Consider the following 19,318-nt stretch of genomic DNA (forward strand, 5'->3'; position numbering starts at 1 on the left):
AGGCCATGCTAGTGCTTCCCAAGTTCCAATCCTCCTGGCATTGCCTTAGGATAGGCAGCTCTGCTGAGCTCAGGCCAGTTTGTGGTTCTTTGTAGGGCAGACCCAACCCCAGCATAGGGCAGGTGCTGAAATAACCTGTGCTCAAATGGGGTATTGACTGTGCCGAGTATTTGCGGCAATTAAAATACCACCAGCTGTTTTCTGCTCCAGCTGAAACAGCAGCTGCTGCAGGAGATGGATTACCATGGCACTGGGGCAAGACAGAGCATTTTTGCCTGCAGGACATTTCCAGAAGAGAGAGTTGCTCAAGGAGGAAACTCCATCTCACTCTCCCTTCCTGTGCCCAAACATTGTGTGACTCTGCTGTCTTGTCTGCATTGTAGGAGCAGCCTGCAGCAGGTACCAGGGAAATTCCTGGCCTTGGGAACAGTGTGATCTGGTCAGCCAGTCCTCCTGGTGGTGGCATCACCTGAACTGGCCCTGAGGGGCTGACTTGTGGTCCTGTGCCACTCTGAGACATCCAGGCTGTGGGTGGTGAATGGCCCTGGCCATTGGTGTATAACAATCGTGGTACAGCCAGAAAATTCACTGGAGTGTTTACACCTGGGAACATCCCCACTGTACAAACCTCTCGAGTGTCTGTTTTGGCAACAAGAATGAAGCACATGATGGCTCACATGTCATGGCCCTGTGCAGGGTTTCCCCATGCTCTGTAGGAACAGGGCTCTGCTGCCCCAATCTTCCTCTCCCAGTGGTGATGGGCTGTCACCCAAGCCTCACAACTTCCTTGGGCTTTCCTCACTCCTGAGCCCTGTTCCCAGCTGCAGGGAGGTGGCCAGCTCTGCTCCCTGCAGTCTGTGCCACCCTCATCTCCAGAAGCCTCTGCTGCAAAGCTCGGAGCTGCAGCGCAGAGCTGCAGGAAGGGATGGGCAGATGAAGGTTGGGGTTACATCATCCCTTCAAAACAACTTCTGCAGCTGCTCAGTCTTTGCAGCAGGTTCCTGCCAAGCAGGTGACCCGTAGGCTGCTGCAGGTGTGAGGTATGTTGAGCCCCCCAGATGCTGTCTAGACAGGGATGCCCAATCCTAGTTACAAACAGGGACTAGACAGAGGAACCCAAATCTCTATGGGAAGTATGAGGAGGGTGAAAAAGCTTCAAACCAGACTGTTTTCTACCAAGAAAGGTTATTTTGTTACAAGGAGATGTTTTACAGGAAGCCATCAAGGGAATTTTTAGTGGGATAATACCCACCTGAGTTGTTTCAGCTTCCCTGGTTTGTCTCTACATGTTGCTGCTTCTTGACCTCAGCTGGTTTTGAAGTGTTGTAATAATATTGTGTTATTATTCCTAACACTGCTTTGATATTTTGAAGGTGAAGCTTTCCTCACCCAGCTGTTCTGAGGAAGACTAGGGTATTCACAACTTTTTGTTCTGACTTGGAAACAATTGAAAGTGCTGGAATTTCCCGCTTTTGGAAATTCCAGTTCTTTTCTCCTGAGTGTTGGGGGAAGTGCAAACAAACTGTTTGGGGGCGTAGCCTCTGTGGCATGTGCCTTTCGACTGCTTCTTCAGCAGCTTGAAAGCACAGGAAACCGCGTGCGAGGACGGGTGGATGCCATCAAGTCTGATTTGTATCTCTGGTTTATGAAAGCATCATCCACACAACGGCATGAACCCTGCCGGGGATTTTCAGAGGCATGAAGTGAAGCCCTTGGTGAAGTCCCTGCACTGCTGCCAGCCCCACATGCATTTTCAGCCCCTTTCTCAGCAGAAGCGTTGCTCAGGGAGGTTTTGTGGTGTCTTCAGGGCCCTCCCTGGAGCTGGGGCTGGGCTCCTACCTGAGTTTGCCTACGGGAGCAAGGAGACACCAAGGCTTCCCAGTCCCACCCAAACCTGCCCCAGTAAGTCAACTGCTCTTGCCCCAGGGTCAGCAACAGTGAGGTTTTATTTATCAGATTTTAAATTGTCTTTTCCATCTGGGTAAATTCTTTGGTTTAGCGGCATGTTCGGGTATGAATTATTTTGCTTCAAGACAGACAATCTCCCTACCCAGACCCCTCTGCTCCCCTCCCCGAGACTCCCCCGCTTGCAATGTGGTGCTGCTTTCCAGCGCAAAGTGAGTTGTTCTCTGGAGGGGACTGAGTGTCCCCTGAAGCCCCCGAAGCTGCGGTGACATCAAGGCAGTGGCTGCGTGCTGGCTCAGACACAAAGGGCCCCAGCTGCCACCTAGTCCTCCCCACCACACAGGGCCAGCAGAGCCTTGCGGTAGTCGCCAGAGGTGTCCTTCTGCAAGAGGGAGAGCTGTGTCAGAACCAGCCCTGGGGAAGCCTGGTTCAAGGTGCTGGGCACAGGGAGGGCACAACTCCATGTCCTGGACACCCTGCAGATATCCCTGCAGCAGTGGAAGATGCCAGCACATCCTCTCTAGAGCCAGACCAGCCAACTCTGGGGCTCCTGGGGGCAGGTTCCCCCTGCCCAGGTGACGCTCAGCCCTTGTGCTGCTCATGGCTCAGGTCCCCTCAGGGCTCAGGGCCAGGATTCAGCCAGACAAGGTGATGAGCCAGGAAGGGATGTCCCAGTCCCCTCACCTCAATCATGTGGTGCAGCGATTTGTCAAACAGGTCAATGAACTCGCCCCGGATGTTGAACAGGTCAATCTCGCTCCGAGAAATCATGATCCGGGTCAGGGTCCTCTCATCTGTGCCTGCACCCTGCAAGGGAGAGCTTGAACAAAAAGCCCTGCAGGGGCTCACAGATGCTCCTGGCATCTCTAGCACAGTCCAAGCTGGGGATCAGGCCCACAGGAAGGCCACAAAAATGAGTCTGGAACACCTCTCCTGTGAGGAAAGGCTGAAGGAACTGGCGTTGTTCAGCCTGAAGATGAGAATGCTCTGGAGAGATCTTATTGCTGTCTTTTGATACTTAAAAGGGGCTTTAGAAAGACGGGAACAAACTTTTTAGCAGGAAATGTAGTGATAGGAAAAGGGGTGATGGTTTTAAGTTAAAAGAGAAGATTCCGACTAGTTACAAGGAAGAAGTTTTTTACAGTGAGGGTGGTGAAACTGGCACAAGTTGCCCAGAAAGGTGATGGATCTCCCCTCTATGGAAACATTCACAGCCAGGTTGGATGGGGCCTTCAATAGTCTTGAAGACATCCCTGCTTATTGAAGGGAATTGGACTAGATGAAACCTTTAAAGGTCCCTTCCAACCCTAACTGTTCTGTGATCTTTCCTTGGACATATGCTGGACTTGCTGCCAGCAAGACATCAGCCTGACACATCTCCTGACAACCACAGACGTTGGTTTGAGCTCAGCCCTCCCTACTCCCTCAGGGACAGCCAGAGGACAAACCCCATCCTTTCCATGGGGTTAAAGCACAGTCCCAAAGAAGCCCAGCACAGCCTCTCCCACAGCCCAGCCCCAGGAGGGTCTGTCCTCACCTTCATGGACTTGTAGAGCTTGTCAGCAAAGAAAGCCGGCTTGTTCTTCACACTCCGGACTGCAACACACAGAGGGGACAGAAAGAGGGTTATTGGCACCCAGGGGACACATCACAGCAAGGAGCTGTGGCACCACTGTCTCAGCCACAAGCCCTCCTTGGTACAAGGGTGCAGGCTTGGCCCTCTCTAGAGACCCTATAAATGCCCCAAACCCATGCCTCAGTGGGAGTCTCCACGGCCCAATGGCAGCAGGAATCTGCTGCCCCACTGCCATGGCAGTGACAGCTAAAGTGACAGCTAAAGGCAGGACAGTCTGCCCTGCGGGGTGCCCTGTCCAGAGGGGGCACTGACCGATGGCCACGAAGGCGTCCCTCACATCTCCCGACATCCGCTTCTTGATGGCGTGCTCCACGTCGTGGTTGGTCATCTTGATGAACTCCTGGAACACTGGGGATGGGGACAGGAAAGGGCATTGCTGAGCTGTTCCACCCCAGCCCTGGGCACCCCGGAGACTCAAGCCTCAGCTGTGGAGACTTCTGGATCAGGTGGGACCAGAGCAGGCTTGGGTGACTTCAATAAGCCACCTCAAATGCCAGGCCATACCATCTCTTCCCATTGCCTCATCCCCACCACAGCTGGGGAGACAGGGCTCAACCTCAGCCTTGAGGAGACCCCCACCTCCCCATCTCCCACCCAGCCCAAATCCAAGCACTTGTGTTGCAGCTGATGGAGAAGTGTGATCCTACCTCTGCGGAGGTGGGGGTAGCTGCGGGTGCAGAGGATGCTGAGGAATCGGGTCTCCAGGGAGTCGCTGGAGTCATTGCTGGAGACATCAGCAAGTTTCTGGGAGAGAACAAAGAGTGAAGAGGGAGATATAGCAGAGAGGTACACAGGTGTCAAAAAGCTCTTCCTGGGACAGCTAGTCCTGACGGGAAACCCTTTTGTAACGAGATTATGAGCAGGAAAATAGCTGGGGATTTTTTCCCACTAAAAAAGACATTTCTTTTCCATGGATGTGAAGCTGCACACTCATAGATTATCTCCAAGAAAAGATGTTTTCTAGTTTTTATGGAAAAAGCTTGCAATGCTCATGGTTAAGACTTTTTTTGTCCTTTGTGGAGGATGTTTCAGGGGTGGCCAACCCCTCTTGAAGAGGAAATTCAGGGCTGCCAGAAACAGAAGCCATCCTGGGCCACAGCAGTGCTGCCCATGAATGAACAGCTGCCATTCCTCTCTGGGCATCAGTGGGAGGCTGTGCTCATCTCATCTGTTAGGCTGTTGCAGGAAAAAGTCACCCCTTCCCCAATTCCCACTTTTGGGGAGCCAGGGAAGCCAGCCCTGAGGTCCCACATACAGGCAGCAGGCAGGCTTGGTCCCCAGGGGCAGGGCAGGTGCCCTTCTCCCTCTCCTGCCCCACACTGCAGGGAAGTGCCCTCACTGCACGTCCCACCTGTCCCCTTGTCCCCTATCCTCATGCGAGAGTCCCAAGCCAGTGAGCACAGCCCATGTGGTCAGAAAGGCCTGGCTTGTGGGGCTGCAATTCCCAGCCCCAGCCCTGCACCCCAGGACTGCAGCATCCCTTCAAATATGCAGAAGGGTGAGGAGCAAAAAGGCAGGCACTCACCAGGGTCTCAGCAACAACCTGGTGGAGAGAGAGAGACAGGAAGACAACAGGGTCAGAAGGTGCTGCTCAACCTTTATCATTCCGTGACAAGGCAAGGGAAGTCCAGCAAAATCCCTTAAAACTACCTGTCCCCGGGTCCCCTGCTTCGCCATGAGCAGGACCTGTGTCCTCCTCCAGTTTGGCCTCTACACCAGTACCTTGGGAGGGCGGTCTTTGGCCAAACAAAGTGAGTCGCCCAGCCCTGGAGCTTGGGTGCCAGCCTATTGCTCCTCTTGGAGCATCCTTGCCTGGCTTTAGGCTGGCTCCCTCTGCCTGTGGGACGAGGGGAAGGGCAGCTTTGCTGACAAAACAGCGTGGTGCTAGGTCAGGTGCCACCTGGCTGGCTTGTCCCTGTGCATGTCATTCCTGGCTCTCTCTGTGCAGCAGGGTGAGGTGAGCAGCAGCACATGCAGCAGGGGTGCAGGCAGTGAATGGGCAGTGATGCTTTAGGATTTTAGCTTTTATGTTTTTCATAGATTTGTAATCCTGCAATGCCTTGGTGTATAACTCTAAACTCCATGTAGTGTTAGCTACTGGAGTTTCCCATTTTAGTAAGACAAAACAATTCCTCTCCAGGCCTGGGAATCAAGGACACCTTATTGTCTTAGGCCCCAAGAAATGTAAACAAAAGGGAGTTGGGGGGGAGCAAACTTGGGGTAAACTTGGGTTTCATTACCTGAAACTGTAATTGGAATATTAACCCCTAATATGCAAATGGAGCAAACTTATAAAAGTATGAAAACCCATGACATGTCATCCATTTTTGGGTGTAGCCCTTGGGGGGCTACACATGTCCTAAATGTACCTGAAGGCCCTTCAATAAATATAAGCGCTTTTTATTCTCTTAATTTTGTCTCGCTTCTGTTTTTAGATAGTCAAGAAAAGGCAGGAGCAGAGGTGCAGGCAGAGAGCATGGCAGGGTGCAGGCAGTGCCTGGGCAGAGGTGCAGGCAGAGAGCGTGGCAGGCTGCAGGCAGTGCATGGGTATAGGTGCAGGCAGAGAGCGTGGCAGGGTGCAGGCAGTGCATGGGCAGAGGTGCAGGCAGAGAGCGTGGCAGGGTGGAGGCAGTGCATGGGCAGAGGTGCAGGCAGAGAGCGTGGCAGGGTGCAGGCAGTGCATGGGCAGAGGTGCAGGCAGAGAGCGTGGCAGGGTGCAGGCAGTGCATGGGCAGGCACACAGGCAGCACAGCATCCACTCCCTCTGCTGGCGGCAGCCCTGCTGGGAATGCTGTGCTGCTCTCCCCAGCACTGGAACATCCAGTGCTGGCACAGCACAGCCAAGCAAGATCTCTCAGCCTGCACAGATCTTCCCAGCCCCTTAAAGAAAAGCCCCGGCCCTGAGGAGCAGGAGCTCAGGGGACACAGCCTGTGGGTCACAGGTCTGCTGGGACCAGCAGCTCAGCCAGGGAATGGCCCCCACACCTCCCTGCACTGCTTCTGGCTGCTCAGCCTTCCCCCTCCAGTTGTGTCTCACCACACCAGGAGAGGTCTGGAGCACCCCAGTGTGTCAGATCTGCCCCCTGCACAACACACAGAGGTGGGTGGTTCCTGCAGACCAGCCCAAAGCTGTGTTTGAAGCTCAAGAGCCAAATTTCAGTGTCAGTGTGTGTTACTGAACCCCAGAGTGGCAGCTCTGCACAAGAAAGGCTGCAGCCTACAGGTGGGGAACTCCCTGGGGCTGCTCTCCCCATGCATGGAGCAGCAGAGCTTCAGGAATCAGGCATGGGAGCTTTACTTCCAAGGGTTTCATTTCACCTGGCATCTCCCCCTGCACTTTACAGAGACCCTGGCCCAGCAGCATTTGCTTCCCTGAGAATGTCAATTCCAGAGCAGGGCATGCAACATCCTCTCCTTTTTTTTAATGCAAAGCCCATGAAAGCACTGCCAATATGGGTCTCACCTTGGCATCTTCGTGTGCCTGTGTGGGGTTCTCTGGTCCTTCATCACGGTTGCCCTGTGGTTGGATAAAAAAATCATGGAGATGGAGAGGGGACATCTCCTGGAGAGCCGCAAGTGAGGGGGTGGCAGACAGAGTCCAGCAGCACTGCCCAGCCAGGCAGGGATGCTGTGTCTTCAGTCACTGTCCTTCCAGACCCCCAGCACTGCCTGTGGCAGGGAGAGGAGAAGACCCAGTGAGAGCTGCTCTTACCAGAGCCAGGGAGACGAGAATCCTCTTGAAATGCCCTGATGTGTCAGAGCTCAGGTCATCTTCCAGGCTCTTGTGGTAGGCTGTGGAGAAGGGATGGCTGAGCCTGCAGCTCAGATTCCCACCCACCAGTGCCTGTTGTCCCCGTGATCCCCATGGGAAGCATGGCTGAAGCAGATGCTGATTAAAACCCAGGGAAGAAGGGATCACCCCAGCAGCTCTAATGCCCTGAGCATAAGTACAGCCTCTTCTCCAGGTACTCTGGAGGAAATAGGATCATTTTGAAAGAGCTCTCAGGGAAGGAGACAATGATGGCAGAGCTGGGGCATGTGTCACCATGAGATGGAGAGAGGTGAGGACCAGTGCTCTGCTGGGGGGACTAACAGACTTTCACAGCACCGAGCCATGGACCCAACACAGAGACAAAACTCTGCCTGGGCTCTGGAAGGGCCTTGCACACTGTGCTCTGTGCCCAAAAATTGGGTGCTCCTCCTGTCCCTCCTGTGCCCTACCTTCCTGATAGGCCTCGTTGATAGCCCTGATCTCCTGGTTGTTCCGCGTGGCCATGATTTCGATGAGGACGCTCTCATCTGTGCCAGCCCCCTGGAAGAGAGTGCCATGGTGGGTGCTGCAGGTGCCAACACCAAATGGGGACAGGATGGCACTGCCATGCAGTGCCAGGCAAGAAGGGGCAACCATGTGGCAAAAGTCTATATCCAGCAAATGGCCCCAAGGGCTGGTAGGAATCAACATGGAAGTGTCCAAGTACACTGCTAGTGGGGTCCCAGCTGCTGTGGCTGGTGCATAGCAGTGCATGTCACTGGTTTGCCCCTACCCTGGCTCTCCAGTGGCCACCAGCTGGCTGAGCATGCTGGGCTGCAAAGAGGCATGCAAGTCTTGAGTGCAAACCAGGTCTTTGTCCTGGTGCTTTCTGATCATTTCTTCTCCATAGGAGAGATCCTGGGGCATGTGAAACTGTTGGCATTGACAGCCCCGGGCCACCAGCAGTGTGACAATTACCTCCACGGCTTTCCTCAGCTGCTTGGCGTCGTACTGTGCTGGTGTCAGCATCAGCCCGAGGATCAGCTTGGCCAAGCTGCCAGACAGTTCGGATTTCAGGTCTGCCATCAGGTCCTGCAAAAACGTTTGAGGGTTCAGTCCCCAGCTGCTTCTGCAGGGATGGACCAGTTGAGACAACATGAGAGAAAAGAAGGGGAGGAGAGCTTAGGGATTGGAGAGATCTGTGAAAACCCTTGAAGCAATTTAAAGTCACATATTCGGGTGGCTCTGGGGAGATTCTGGCTCTGCAGTCCTCTGTGCAGAGCTGAGGATGTGGCAAGACAAGGGGAAGGGACACCCTGCTTGGGCTGGGGAGCACCCAGAGTGGGAGGCTGCTGTGACAACTCTGTTTCTCTTTGGGTAGTCATGCCAGGGCATGTGGGTGTGCCACAGCTGCCCACTGCTCCCTGGGCAGGATTCCTTTCAGTGAGGGGCTGATTTCCATGTGGGAGGGGGCAGGATGTGGGCAGGAGGAACAGGGTGGGATGGAGACTGCAGTACCCTGCCATAATGAGCCTTGTAAGCCTTTATGATCTGTTGCCTCTGGGCGTTGCTCCTCTTGGTCACCACCTCTATGATGGCCCCTTCGTCCGTGCCTGCAAGGACACCAGAGCCACACTGTGTCACCGTGTCACCCCTGATCACAGGCACATCGCCACCCCTGCAAACTGGGCAGGTGGGGAAGGGAGAACTCCCACAGCTCCGTCTCTGTTCCCCCTGGCGCTTCCATGCAGCCATGCAGGGTGGATTTTGTGCCCCAGGAGCTGCTGAGGAGCGGCAGGACGGGCCTAAACTCACGGTCCCCACTTACCCAGGCCCTTCATCGCCTTCCTCAGCACCTGCGCGTCCCCATCGTCGTTGAAGTCTCCTGCAGGCTGCACGGTTCCTCGCAGCTGTGGATGCAGAGAGGGGTTCATGCTCACCCTCGAGATGAGAGGGAGGGAGGAAGGGATGAAGGGATGGAGAGAGGGAGGGATGGAGAGATGGAGAAGAGGGAAGCTGCCACCCAGCAAGCTGAGGCCAAAGCAGGTTCTGTGTTAGTGCAAGCACCTGGGGATCAGTGAGGATCTCCCCACCACTGTCACCCCTTCCATTAAGGGGCAAACCATAGCCAGACCAGCAGAGTGCAGGAAGAAAACAGCAACTGACAGTCCCTGGAGTCTTGGTGCCCTGCCCAGTGTTACACCTACCTGCCCTAGCCTGGAACATCTCAGCCTGGGCTGGCCATGTCACTGAGAGACAGAGCATGAGTTGCTAAAAGGGTTCCCACTCCTGCCCTACAGTTCTGTCCTCCTGTGTCCTTATGCTCCAAACACACCTCCTTCCTCACAGTGTTCATGTAGGGCTCAGGGTGTATTTTCTGCACATCCCAAAGCACCCTTTTGTGGGAGTTTCAGCTGCATGCAGGTTGCTGCTCCCCATACTGCAGCCACGCCCTGGCCAGCTCTGGGCTACCCCAGGGGGCAGGAGTTCTTTGGTGGGCACTGGAGCCAGGGCTGCATGTAATGCATTGCAGAGACATGCAGGACCCACTGCCAGAAGGGAGGAAGGCCTCAGAGAGAGGAGGGGGTTAGTGAAGCCCACGGGGGGCAGCCAGCCCTGCCACGGTTACATCCTGCCAACCTTGTACCCCAAAACCAGAGAATGGCATCGAGAGAAGCCGGGGAGTGAGAGTCAGAGCAGAGCTGTGGGGCTGGCTGTGCCCCATGGCAGAGAGGAGCAGCCAGGGGTCCCAAGCTGGCAGGCAGCACAGAGGGGTGCAGGGGGTGGGGGTGCTGACCTCTACTTTGACCGCACTAAGCTCCCACATCCGATAGGCCACCTGCGCCGCCTCGGGGAAGAACTCACCTGCAGCACTGCAACGGAGGGCAAGGACAGGGGACAGTGAGCCACGGGGGCCCTGCACCTGCCAGCAGCCCCCCTTCACCCTGTCTTGCTCCTCTGTGAGGGGTGTTTTGTATCCACTGGGCACAGGGGCAGGAACCAGGTGCTTGCTGTGGGGCTGGATGGGTGGGAATGGGAGGAAATGTGTGGTGAATCCCAACCTTCCCCACCAGAGCGTCCTCCCTCCAGGGGTTTGGCCCTGCCCTTCAGGGCTCCCATGTGCCAAGAAGGGACCGTGACACTGTGGCTGGTCATGCACAGGGGCCACAGGGCCCCCTGTACCAAACCACTGTGGGTGCTGCTGGTCCAGGTGCTCCACCAGCCTCTGACCCAGATGTTGTACCCAGCACCAAGGGAATGAAGAGGGACAAAGGGGGTGACAGGTGGTCTTACTCATCGTCCCCTCCACACAGCTTCAGCAGAGCCTTCTTGTACTCCCCAGACGTGTCCTCCTGGAAAAGCAGATGGAGACAGAGGACCAAGCAGTAGGTAAAAACAAGGCAGTGCCATGGGATGGGCTCATGCAGAGGGGTCTCCCTGAACCCTGTCCTCAGAGATGGACACCCAGCACAGCCCTCCCAGGGGTGCTGGCATCAAGAGGGAGGCAGTACCAGCAGCTGCTTAGAGGGTGAGCAAGGACCCCCAGCACTTACCTTTATCATATTGTAGAGAGATTTCTCATACTTGGTCCTGAACACCTCCCGGATGTCCAGCATGTCGATCTCACTGCGCGACACCATGATGCGGATCAGCGTGTTGTCCCTTGTGCCCAGACCCTGCAAGGGACCAACCCCACATCAAGCCTGGGATGGCCACGGAACTCTGCTCAGCCCATCACATGTTGGACCCTCTATGTGATTTCTACCCAGCCCTGGGTCTGAAGGAATAACTCCTTTGGAGGGAAGGGCAGAGACCGCAGGTCACTGAAGTCCTGCCTTCATGGACCTGTGTCACCCTGCTCTCCAGCAGCATCCCGTGGCAAAGGGACCCCTCCTCTGGCCAGATCCCTGCAATGCTGGGGGGACCCTGTAGATAAGGGGAAATACACTCACCTTCATGGCCTTGTAGAGCCTTTCAGCAAAATACTCTGCTTTGCTTCTGATGCATTTCACTGCAGGGAAATTGAGGTGTGGTGAGGGATGCCAGCATCCAGCTTCACCAGTGCCCCCAACTTCTGAGCACCCACACCCCATGGGAACCACATCCAGCATCCCCACCCATCCTGAAGGAGCCTCCCTGAGCTCCATGATACCAGGTACAGCCACAGCCTTGACCCTGCTGGCCCTGGTGCTGAGCCCTCCCAGCCCAGGAAGGGCAGTGATGTGTTTTTACAGGATCCCCACGTGGGGCTGGCTTACCCACAGCCAACATCAGCTTCTCAAAGTCACCAGAGAGCTCCCCACGGATGCTCCTCTCAATGGGCTTCCCAGCAATCTTCAGATATTCATCAAAGACTGTGGGATGAGAGCAAGCAGATGCCTGAAGAAGCTGCCAAGGTATCTTCAGGCCCATCCTGAGCTCGCAGGTGATGCTCACCCAGGCGGAGATGCTGCCTGCTCCTCCGGCCAAGGATGTAGATGAACTGGGCCTCATCTGTGCCCCATTTCAGCTCGCCAGCTTCCAGCAGGTCCTGGTGGGAGGGGAAGGTGGCACAGCCTGACTCAGGGTGCTCCCTTGGCACCCACCCACCTTTTGCAGCCCAAATCCAGATGTCCCAATGGCCCCAGCCCCATCCCTGCCCAGATATCACCTATCAGAGTGACCCACCAAGCCTCACCTTGGCATCCTGCTCCACCAAGTCCTCGCTCACCACATCATCCTCTTCCCTGGCACCCTGTGGGAGAGAGATGGGCTCAGCTCTGCAGGGCACAGGCACCCACCACCTACAGATGCTGGACAGATGGACATACCTGAAGCAGAACAACAAGCATCTTCTTGAAGTGGCCTGATGTGTCTCCAACGATGTCAGCTTCCAGGTCTCTCTGATAGGCTGGTGGAAGAGGAAGGGAAGAAGTCAGGCCTGGAGACCTGGATCCCTTCACCTCTGCCCTTTTTGTGGCCCAAGGGGACACAGGGCAGCCCCTGCCCTTTCTCAACCCTCACCATCTTTGTAGGCAGCCACCAGGTCATGGATCTCCTGGTTGGTGCGGGAGGCGAGGATCTCAATGAGGCACTTCTCATCCGTGCCAACACCCTGGGGGCAGAGACACAGCCTCATGAGGCCTGGGGCTGGCTGGGGTGCCCTCAGAGGGGCTCTGGGCAGCGTGCCCATCCCTTACCGAGATGGCATCTTTGATCTCTTTGGCATCTCCGTAAGCTGGGGGCCGCATCAGGCTCACGATCAGCCGCTCAAACTTCCCAGTCAGCTCGTACTTCAGGTCTGCAATGAGGTCCTGGTGGAGGGGGAGAAAGGGGCTGGGGAATCCCTTGCTCCACAGCATCTCCAGGTGGGTCCAGGGAGTGCTGGGTCCCTGTGAGTGCTGGGTGGTGGCAGCCATGGCCACTTGTGTTTGGGGGAGTGGGGCATGTGGGGCCATGGGGCAGGGAGTGTTCCTGGCTTTACCTTCCCATAGAGGGACTTGTAGGCTTGGCAGATCTCCACCCGCTGCTTGTTGCTTCTGGATGTGATGAGGTCGAGGATGGCCTCCTTGTCACTGCCTGTGGGGAGAGCCAGGAGTCACCACAGTCACCCTGCTGTGCCCAGAGCTGCTCTGGAGGTGGGGCTGGGAGGACAAGCAGACCAAGCTGGCCCCAGGGAGGAGAGGAACCCAGGAGAGCTTTAGCACACTGCTAAAGCCAGCTGAGAGGGGAGGTGATACAGGACACCCAGCCATGCAAGAGTCAGCCAGGGAATAAGGGACACCAAGGGTAGCCCTGGGACAGTCTGGAGGAGCATCCATACCAAATCCCTTCATGGCATTGTACAAAGCCTCTGCATCCTGGTTGGCATCAAAGCCCTGGAAATCCTTCACTGAGCCCCTGTAGACCTACGGGAAAGGAGGCAGAAGGTACAAGAGGAAGGAGCAGCCCCAGTGGGATGGGGGAAGGAGAAGCTGAAGCTGAGCAGGACTGAGGTCAGATCTGTTATGGCTCAGGCTGCCCAAGGTAAAGCTCAAGCTCAGATATAAACAGTTGTTCTCCTCTGCAGTTGTTTCCTTTCCTGTTTACTCTCCCTACAGAGGAAATTAATTTTCCAGTGCCTGTTACAAGCAAGGAACCTCTCTGGATGCTGAGGATGCCCAGGCTCTGCATGGCCTCCAAGCAAGGAGACAGAATTACAGGCACAAATGGCTGCTAAGTGGAAAACTCTGAGAAGCATCAGAGGTGCCAACAGTTTGTTCTGCTCCAGCATGCACTCCCATGGGGCCCAAGCTGATCCAAGGGGATGGAGCAGAGACCCTGGGTATTGAGAAAGACTTTCCTGAGTGCCTGAGAAATCCTGAGGGTTGATATGATCCACTTCTATCTGCTCTTCAGCCACTTCCAGACTGCTCAGGAATGACACCTCCAGAGACCTCAGGAAAAAGGAGGGACTGAAATCCCCCTTCCCAGGTCAGCTTTGTTCAGGGAATTCACCCCACGGGAGCCTGGAGCCGGACCCTGAATGAGATCAGCACCACTGTGGGTGGAAGCAGAGGTGAAACCATCCTGGCCCCACATGAGGAACTGGGATACATCCCCACCAGAGGCACAGAGTGGGAAGAACCGAGCAGCAGCATTTCTTTATTAGTTGTGCTGAGAAACAGGAGGGCTGGGAGCTGAGCTGGGGCTGTCAGCTGTGCCAGCACTCTGGGAAACTGAGCATCCTCCCTTGGCTCTGCTTGTACCACGTGCCAGCTGGGTATGTGCACCTCCCTGGGCTCATCTGCTCAGGATCTGCTGCATGGCTTCTCTAAGATCTCAGGACCTGCACAAAAGCCCAGGCCTGCTGCCAGCATGGACATCAAAGCCAGCATATCCTCAGAGAAGATGGGCATCAATGTCCCTGACCCAGGAAGTGCCTCCAGGAATGAGCCCAAGGATGGACTCAGGGCAGCTCCACACCCACCGCTCTCCTGGGCCCTTCCCAACGTCATGGCACAACAGCTCTGCTGCACATCCTCCCCAGCACCCTCAGAAACAAACCAGCCTCTCTCCTCCTGTTTCCAGAGAGAAACTGGGCACATCCCACAAGCCCTCCTGGGAGCAGCTGCTGGCATTGGTGTCCCCTGTGGCAGGAGCAGGAGGAGATGCTGCCCTTCCAGGGAACCCGGCGGGCACGGGACAGATCGTATTGCATGTGATTCATCGGGACAGCTGGATTTAGCCCCACTTCCCAGCAGCTCCCAGACCCTCCTGGCTTGGCACAAGCTGCTCCCACACACATGCCTTACGGGAATGGAAATAAATGGCAAAGCAAAGGAGGTGCCTGGAGGCAGCAGGAGTGAACAAGAGTGGCTGGAGGGTATTGGGAGTCAAGATGTTGGCTTTGGTTAAATGGAGAGGAAGAGCAGGGCTGTGCTCCTGCCTGCTGAGCCATCGAAGCATGAGCTGCCTGCCTTACTGGGGCAAGGGAAACTGAGGCAGGAGCTCAGTGCTCCTCATCACCCCACACTCCCTGCATTCTCTATGGGAATGAGCCCCAGGGAAATGAGGGAACATCAGTTAGGATGGAAACAGCATCCTGCCCACTGCATACTCTTCATACCCCCATCCCACTTTCCATCCTGTTTCAGCTGCCAGGGGCCTCCTGCCTCCCCTCCTCCAGCCTCTGAGTCATCCTGGCCTGCCCGGGACCTCCCAGCTAAAAATAAGCCACACTGGGGCCAGGAGGGTGGGAGCAAAATTCCCAGCGTGGCTTTGCTCTCTTCCACCCCATGGCTGTTTGGGGTCCTGGACTACTGCAGGAAATGCTCACCTGGCTGTGCCTCAGTTTCCCCACAAAGAGCAACCACTGCCTTAGCTGGGCAGGAAGCTTTGGGTAGTAAGGTTGGAGGAAATAATTGCTTGATTTCTCCAGGGAATGGAAAGCAGAGCCAGGCCCCAGCAGAGCAGAAGGGAGGCTCTGGGCTGGGACTCCTCCCCTGCCAGCAGGCAGGCTGCACTGAGCCGGCCACGCCTGCCCACCGAGGCAGCGTTTTCCACCCACACTGAGATGTTTTCCTGGCTGCAGGGGAGCACCTGCTCACCCAGCTGCCACACTGCACCAGCCCCAGTCTGGAGTGGGAAGTAATCCAGGCTGGGGAGAGGGGAAAGGCCCAAACTGGGCTGCATGCCTTGCAGCACGCTCAGGAGGGAGTTTTGTCCATCAAATGCCCAAATCCCCAGTGCAACATCTCTTCTCCTCCCCTTCCCACGGCCCCGCTTCTCTCCCCCATCCCACTGTGGTCCCAAAAGGATTTTTGCTCCTTGCTGTCCCTGCTCCCCAGCCCAGCACTTCCCCCATCTGCATCACATCCAGACAGCACTGGCTGGACAGGCAGGAATGTAAACATGCTCTGGGCAGCATGGTGTCCACACACGTCACCACAACCTTGCTGCTGCTGGAGACACTGCCCCAGCTCTGGGGTCTGCCCTGGGCCCACCCCTGCCATGTGGAGGTCACCCTTACCTTTCCTTGGGGTGCCATGGTTCCCAAGCTGGAATTCACTGGAGCGAGGGAAATGAGGAGCTGTGGAAAGGAACAGAAATGTCAGTGTGAGCCAAGGCCCCTCTCTGCAGGTTGTGTGAGCTAAGGGAGGGTTTGCTCCCTCCTGAGGGGTGGTGCCCATGGGAGAGCACTGCCAGGTGCTGCAGGATGGAGCAGGGAGAAGGGCTTTGCTGGCTTTGCACAGCCACCCTGTGGTTACTGAGCCTTCAGTACCTGGCACTGAGGGGACCCCACAGGCCAGGGGCAGCACAGAGCCTGCACAGCTTCCTGTCAGTATCAAGAGAAACCAGAGGGGAAAAATGTGCTGAATACATGGAAACGGGCCGAGCATCCTCTGCAGGGCTGGGCCTTCTCACTGCACCCCTCAGTGTTCCTTCTGCTCCCCTGCAGCCCCAAGCCCTGGGGCCATCCCAGCTTCAGCAGCTGCTGGGGACTTTTCCTTGTCTCATGGTTCTGGGCAGCCCCCACAATATCCCCAGAGCTGTTATCTGAGTTTCTGTGCAGCGATCAAGGCCACCACCAGTCCCACACATCCTTGGAGACCAGGAAACACAGCTGGGTTTCCAGGGTAACTCGCAGGTTGTTTTATTAACACCAGCACTATTTATAACTGCAACCCACTGCGGTGTGGGCTCTCCCCACCCTCCCAGAGAAAGTCCCCCAACAGCGCCATTTGCTCTGAAAGAAGCTGGTAGAGGGAGAAAAACAGCTGGAAAATGGAGCCTGGCCATGAATGAACCGCTGAGCGTCAGCTGAGGCCAGCCATGAGGCACGGCCCCGCCTGGCTCCTTCACCCTCCCTCGGAGACACGTTGCAGAAAAATTCAAAGCAGAGCAGGGCCACCCTGGGGGATTTCTGAGCCCAGAGGAGTTCGGTTTCATGCCATGGAGCGAGCAGGAGAAATCACATTAACTTCCCTGGCTTAGCTGCACATCCCTGCAGGAGCTCCCATGCGAGGGGAGACCCAGCCCTGCAACCATCTGTGCAGCTGGGCCCCCCTGCTTGGCTGCAGGAGGCTTTTAAAAGCACCCACAGGCATCGTGGTGGAAGGGAGAGAGTTTTGCAGAAACGCAGAGCTGCTTTCACCTCCCCTTCCCCCTCCAGCTGGGGAGGCTGTGATCCTCACCCCTTCCCGTGGCTCCTGGCCGGGGCACAGCCCCACATGTCCCGCACGCAGTGGGGCCGCACTGCGGCTGGGCGCTGGGTGGGTGCCAAGGGATCCCACCCCTGGCACAAGCAGCCTGTTAATGCCCCTTTGCAGCCTGCACACGAAGCTGTGTACCCTCCTGGGCGTGCGGAAATCCCAGCATGGCACAGCCCTTCTCCCTCACTCCGTGCATGCGGCAGCGGGGCTGAGAACGCCCAACTCATCTCGGCACTGGGGGGGAATCGCCGACCACACCCAGTCCCCGACCTGTCCTTGTGGTGCCCCGTCCCTGTCCCCTGCTGCTGCTGACACCTCCGCGGATCCCTGGAGAGCATCCCCGGGAAAATCCCCGCACAAACACACCCCATCCATCGGGCAGCAGTGGCCCAGCATGGGGGTACACCTGCCCCCCACCCAACAACGGAGAAATGTGGGTTATGGGGATCCCGTGAGAAATAAATCCTAAGTGATGTGCACAGCCCTTGTGGAAGCCTCTGTTTCGCCAGCAGTGCACCCCTCCAGGCTCTCCAAAGCCCCCCAGGGGTGTGAGCTCAGGGCTGCACCCCAAGAGCCCGACTGCCTTGGGGGGCTCCCCCAGCACAGAGGCCACAACACCCAGTGCCCCGCCACCCGCTGTCCTGAAGCAAAGCGAGCTTCCCCGGGTTAAAAACACCGGACCATCCTCCTGACAGGGCTAGGGACTTCCCCAAAATGCCCTGCCCCACCCTACTGCCAAAAATCCTCCCAGGCCTTCAGGAGCTCCGAGCCTTTGGGCTGCTGTGGGCTGCGTTTACCTGGCCACAACTTGGTGGGCACCAAAGCAGGGGGGATCCTGAGCGTGGATCCCGGCTGGAAGGAGGGGTGGGCGTTTCCGCAGCCGCCGCGGCACCAAAGCGCGGACCACGGCGCATCCCGGCCGGGACACACCCAGCGGGGCCGCAGCCCCGCCAGCGCCCACCTCAAAAAGCAGCACCGACAGCGCAGCCCCCGGGGCTTTGTCAGGAAGGAAAGATTTTTCATAAAAAGAAAAAAACCCCAGGGACTCCCCCTGCAGCCACCCCTTGGAGGGAGCCTCCGCTTGCACAACTCACCGCCCGGCGCAGCCAGGGCTTTCCACGACTTTCCTCCCCCCAGGCCGTTGCGGAAAAAAGTGCCCGGCCCCGTCGGGCGCCCCGGCCCGCACCCCTGTGCCCGCACCCCGCGGTGCCCCGGCCCGCAGCGGGCACTGACCGGCAGCGCGGAGCCTCTCGGGTGCGCTCGCAGGAGCCGCGGCCGCGCTCGGGCTGTTCCTGTGGCCGAGCGCTCGTCCTTGGCCAGCAGCTGTTTCCTCACGGCGAGACGTCACCGCCCCCGAGTCCCCGCCTGCCACGGCCGGGGCCACATCCCACCCCCGGTGCCGCGCCAGACCTCCGCCGGGTGCCCGCGGTGCGGCGGCGCCCGATGTCACCCGCAAAATCAGCCGCGGCACCCAATGTCACCCGCAAAATCACCCTGCCCTGCCCGGCTGTGGGGAAGGGGTCTCCTGGCACAAGAGCCCCACTGGTGTGTGCAGGGGCACTGTGCCAGCAGCGGTGGCTCAGTGCCACACGCACACTGCCAGGCAATACCGGTGATTGCATTTCAGCGGCGGAAATGTCACCCCTTCTGTCCCCCCAGCCGTGGTTTCCCGGCGAACACCAGGCGCAGGGTACCCCGCTGCCTCCCGGTCCTGCCGCCAGCCTGCCACCTCCTCCTGCACCAAATCACCCCAAATCACCCCTTCCCTGCTCCTGGCTGGGAAATGTCCACCCCTGGCCCTCTGCAGGAGTCTGAGAGGGGAAGAACGGCCTGACCTTGGTCCCCCGGGACCCGCTAAAGGAGGGAGGTGCTGACCGAGGCTCTGCAATGAGCACCCACGGGGCAGGACCCGAGCTGGAGCAATGTCCTGGTTTTGCCCCCAGTCTTCTCTTCCCTGCAGACACGGATGAGGTGCAGGCTGAGGCTCTCCAGGATGCTGCTGGCAGGCTGTGCCGTTGTCTGCGCTGTCCTGAGGCCGTTTCCTGCCCCGCCTCACCCACGTTTAACCCGGCTCCTTCTTTGCCACCTCCCAGCCAGCGCAGAGGTCGCGGCGGGGCTGGAGGAGCTGGCGGGGCTTCCCAGGAGCCACGGGCAGTGGTGTCTGACACCAGCCAGAGCAGAAAACCCCAAGGGACTCCTGGAGATGCTGAAGGCTGCCGGTGTGTAACCTTTCAGGCATCCCAGCCCTGGTGGTACCCACTGGCTTGAGCATCTCTCTGGGGCTGCGAGGCAGCTGAGCTGCTCAGCCCTGCCTGTCCGGGGCTGCACAGGCCCCAGGATGGCTGGCATGCA

At 57.4% G+C, this 19,318-nt stretch overlaps 1 protein-coding gene across 3 annotated transcripts; it reads right to left on the minus strand.

Annotated features, from left to right (window-relative positions):
• Positions 1-1,928: 1,928 nt before the first annotated feature.
• Positions 1,929-18,351, minus strand: ANXA6 (annexin A6). Of its 3 annotated transcripts, none has more exons than XM_041482224.1 (26): positions 18,200-18,351; positions 15,784-15,843; positions 13,096-13,180; positions 12,757-12,851; positions 12,473-12,586; positions 12,297-12,387; positions 12,104-12,183; positions 11,971-12,027; positions 11,730-11,823; positions 11,552-11,647; positions 11,246-11,304; positions 10,847-10,969; positions 10,587-10,645; positions 10,090-10,165; positions 9,121-9,202; positions 8,811-8,905; positions 8,271-8,384; positions 7,763-7,853; positions 7,254-7,333; positions 7,005-7,058; positions 5,067-5,084; positions 4,189-4,285; positions 3,794-3,889; positions 3,443-3,501; positions 2,590-2,712; positions 1,929-2,287 (listed from the first exon to the last, which is right to left on the minus strand). In XM_041482224.1, exons 2-26 carry the CDS (start codon positions 15,799-15,801, stop codon positions 2,228-2,230), a joined length of 2,016 nt encoding a protein of 671 aa, XP_041338158.1. In that variant the 5' UTR covers positions 15,802-15,843; positions 18,200-18,351; the 3' UTR covers positions 1,929-2,227. The 3 variants fall into 3 exon arrangements, with proteins under 3 accessions (XP_041338158.1, XP_041338159.1, XP_041338157.1); XM_041482225.1 differs by lacking the exon at positions 18,200-18,351 and adding an exon at positions 18,061-18,182; XM_041482223.1 differs by lacking the exons at positions 5,067-5,084; positions 18,200-18,351.
• Positions 18,352-19,318: the final 967 nt, after the last annotated feature.

This window comes from Pyrgilauda ruficollis, unplaced genomic scaffold (assembly GCF_017590135.1).
Source record: "Pyrgilauda ruficollis isolate IOZ18807 unplaced genomic scaffold, ASM1759013v1 scaffold57, whole genome shotgun sequence".
NCBI classification, from domain to species: Eukaryota; Metazoa; Chordata; class Aves; order Passeriformes; family Passeridae; genus Pyrgilauda; species Pyrgilauda ruficollis.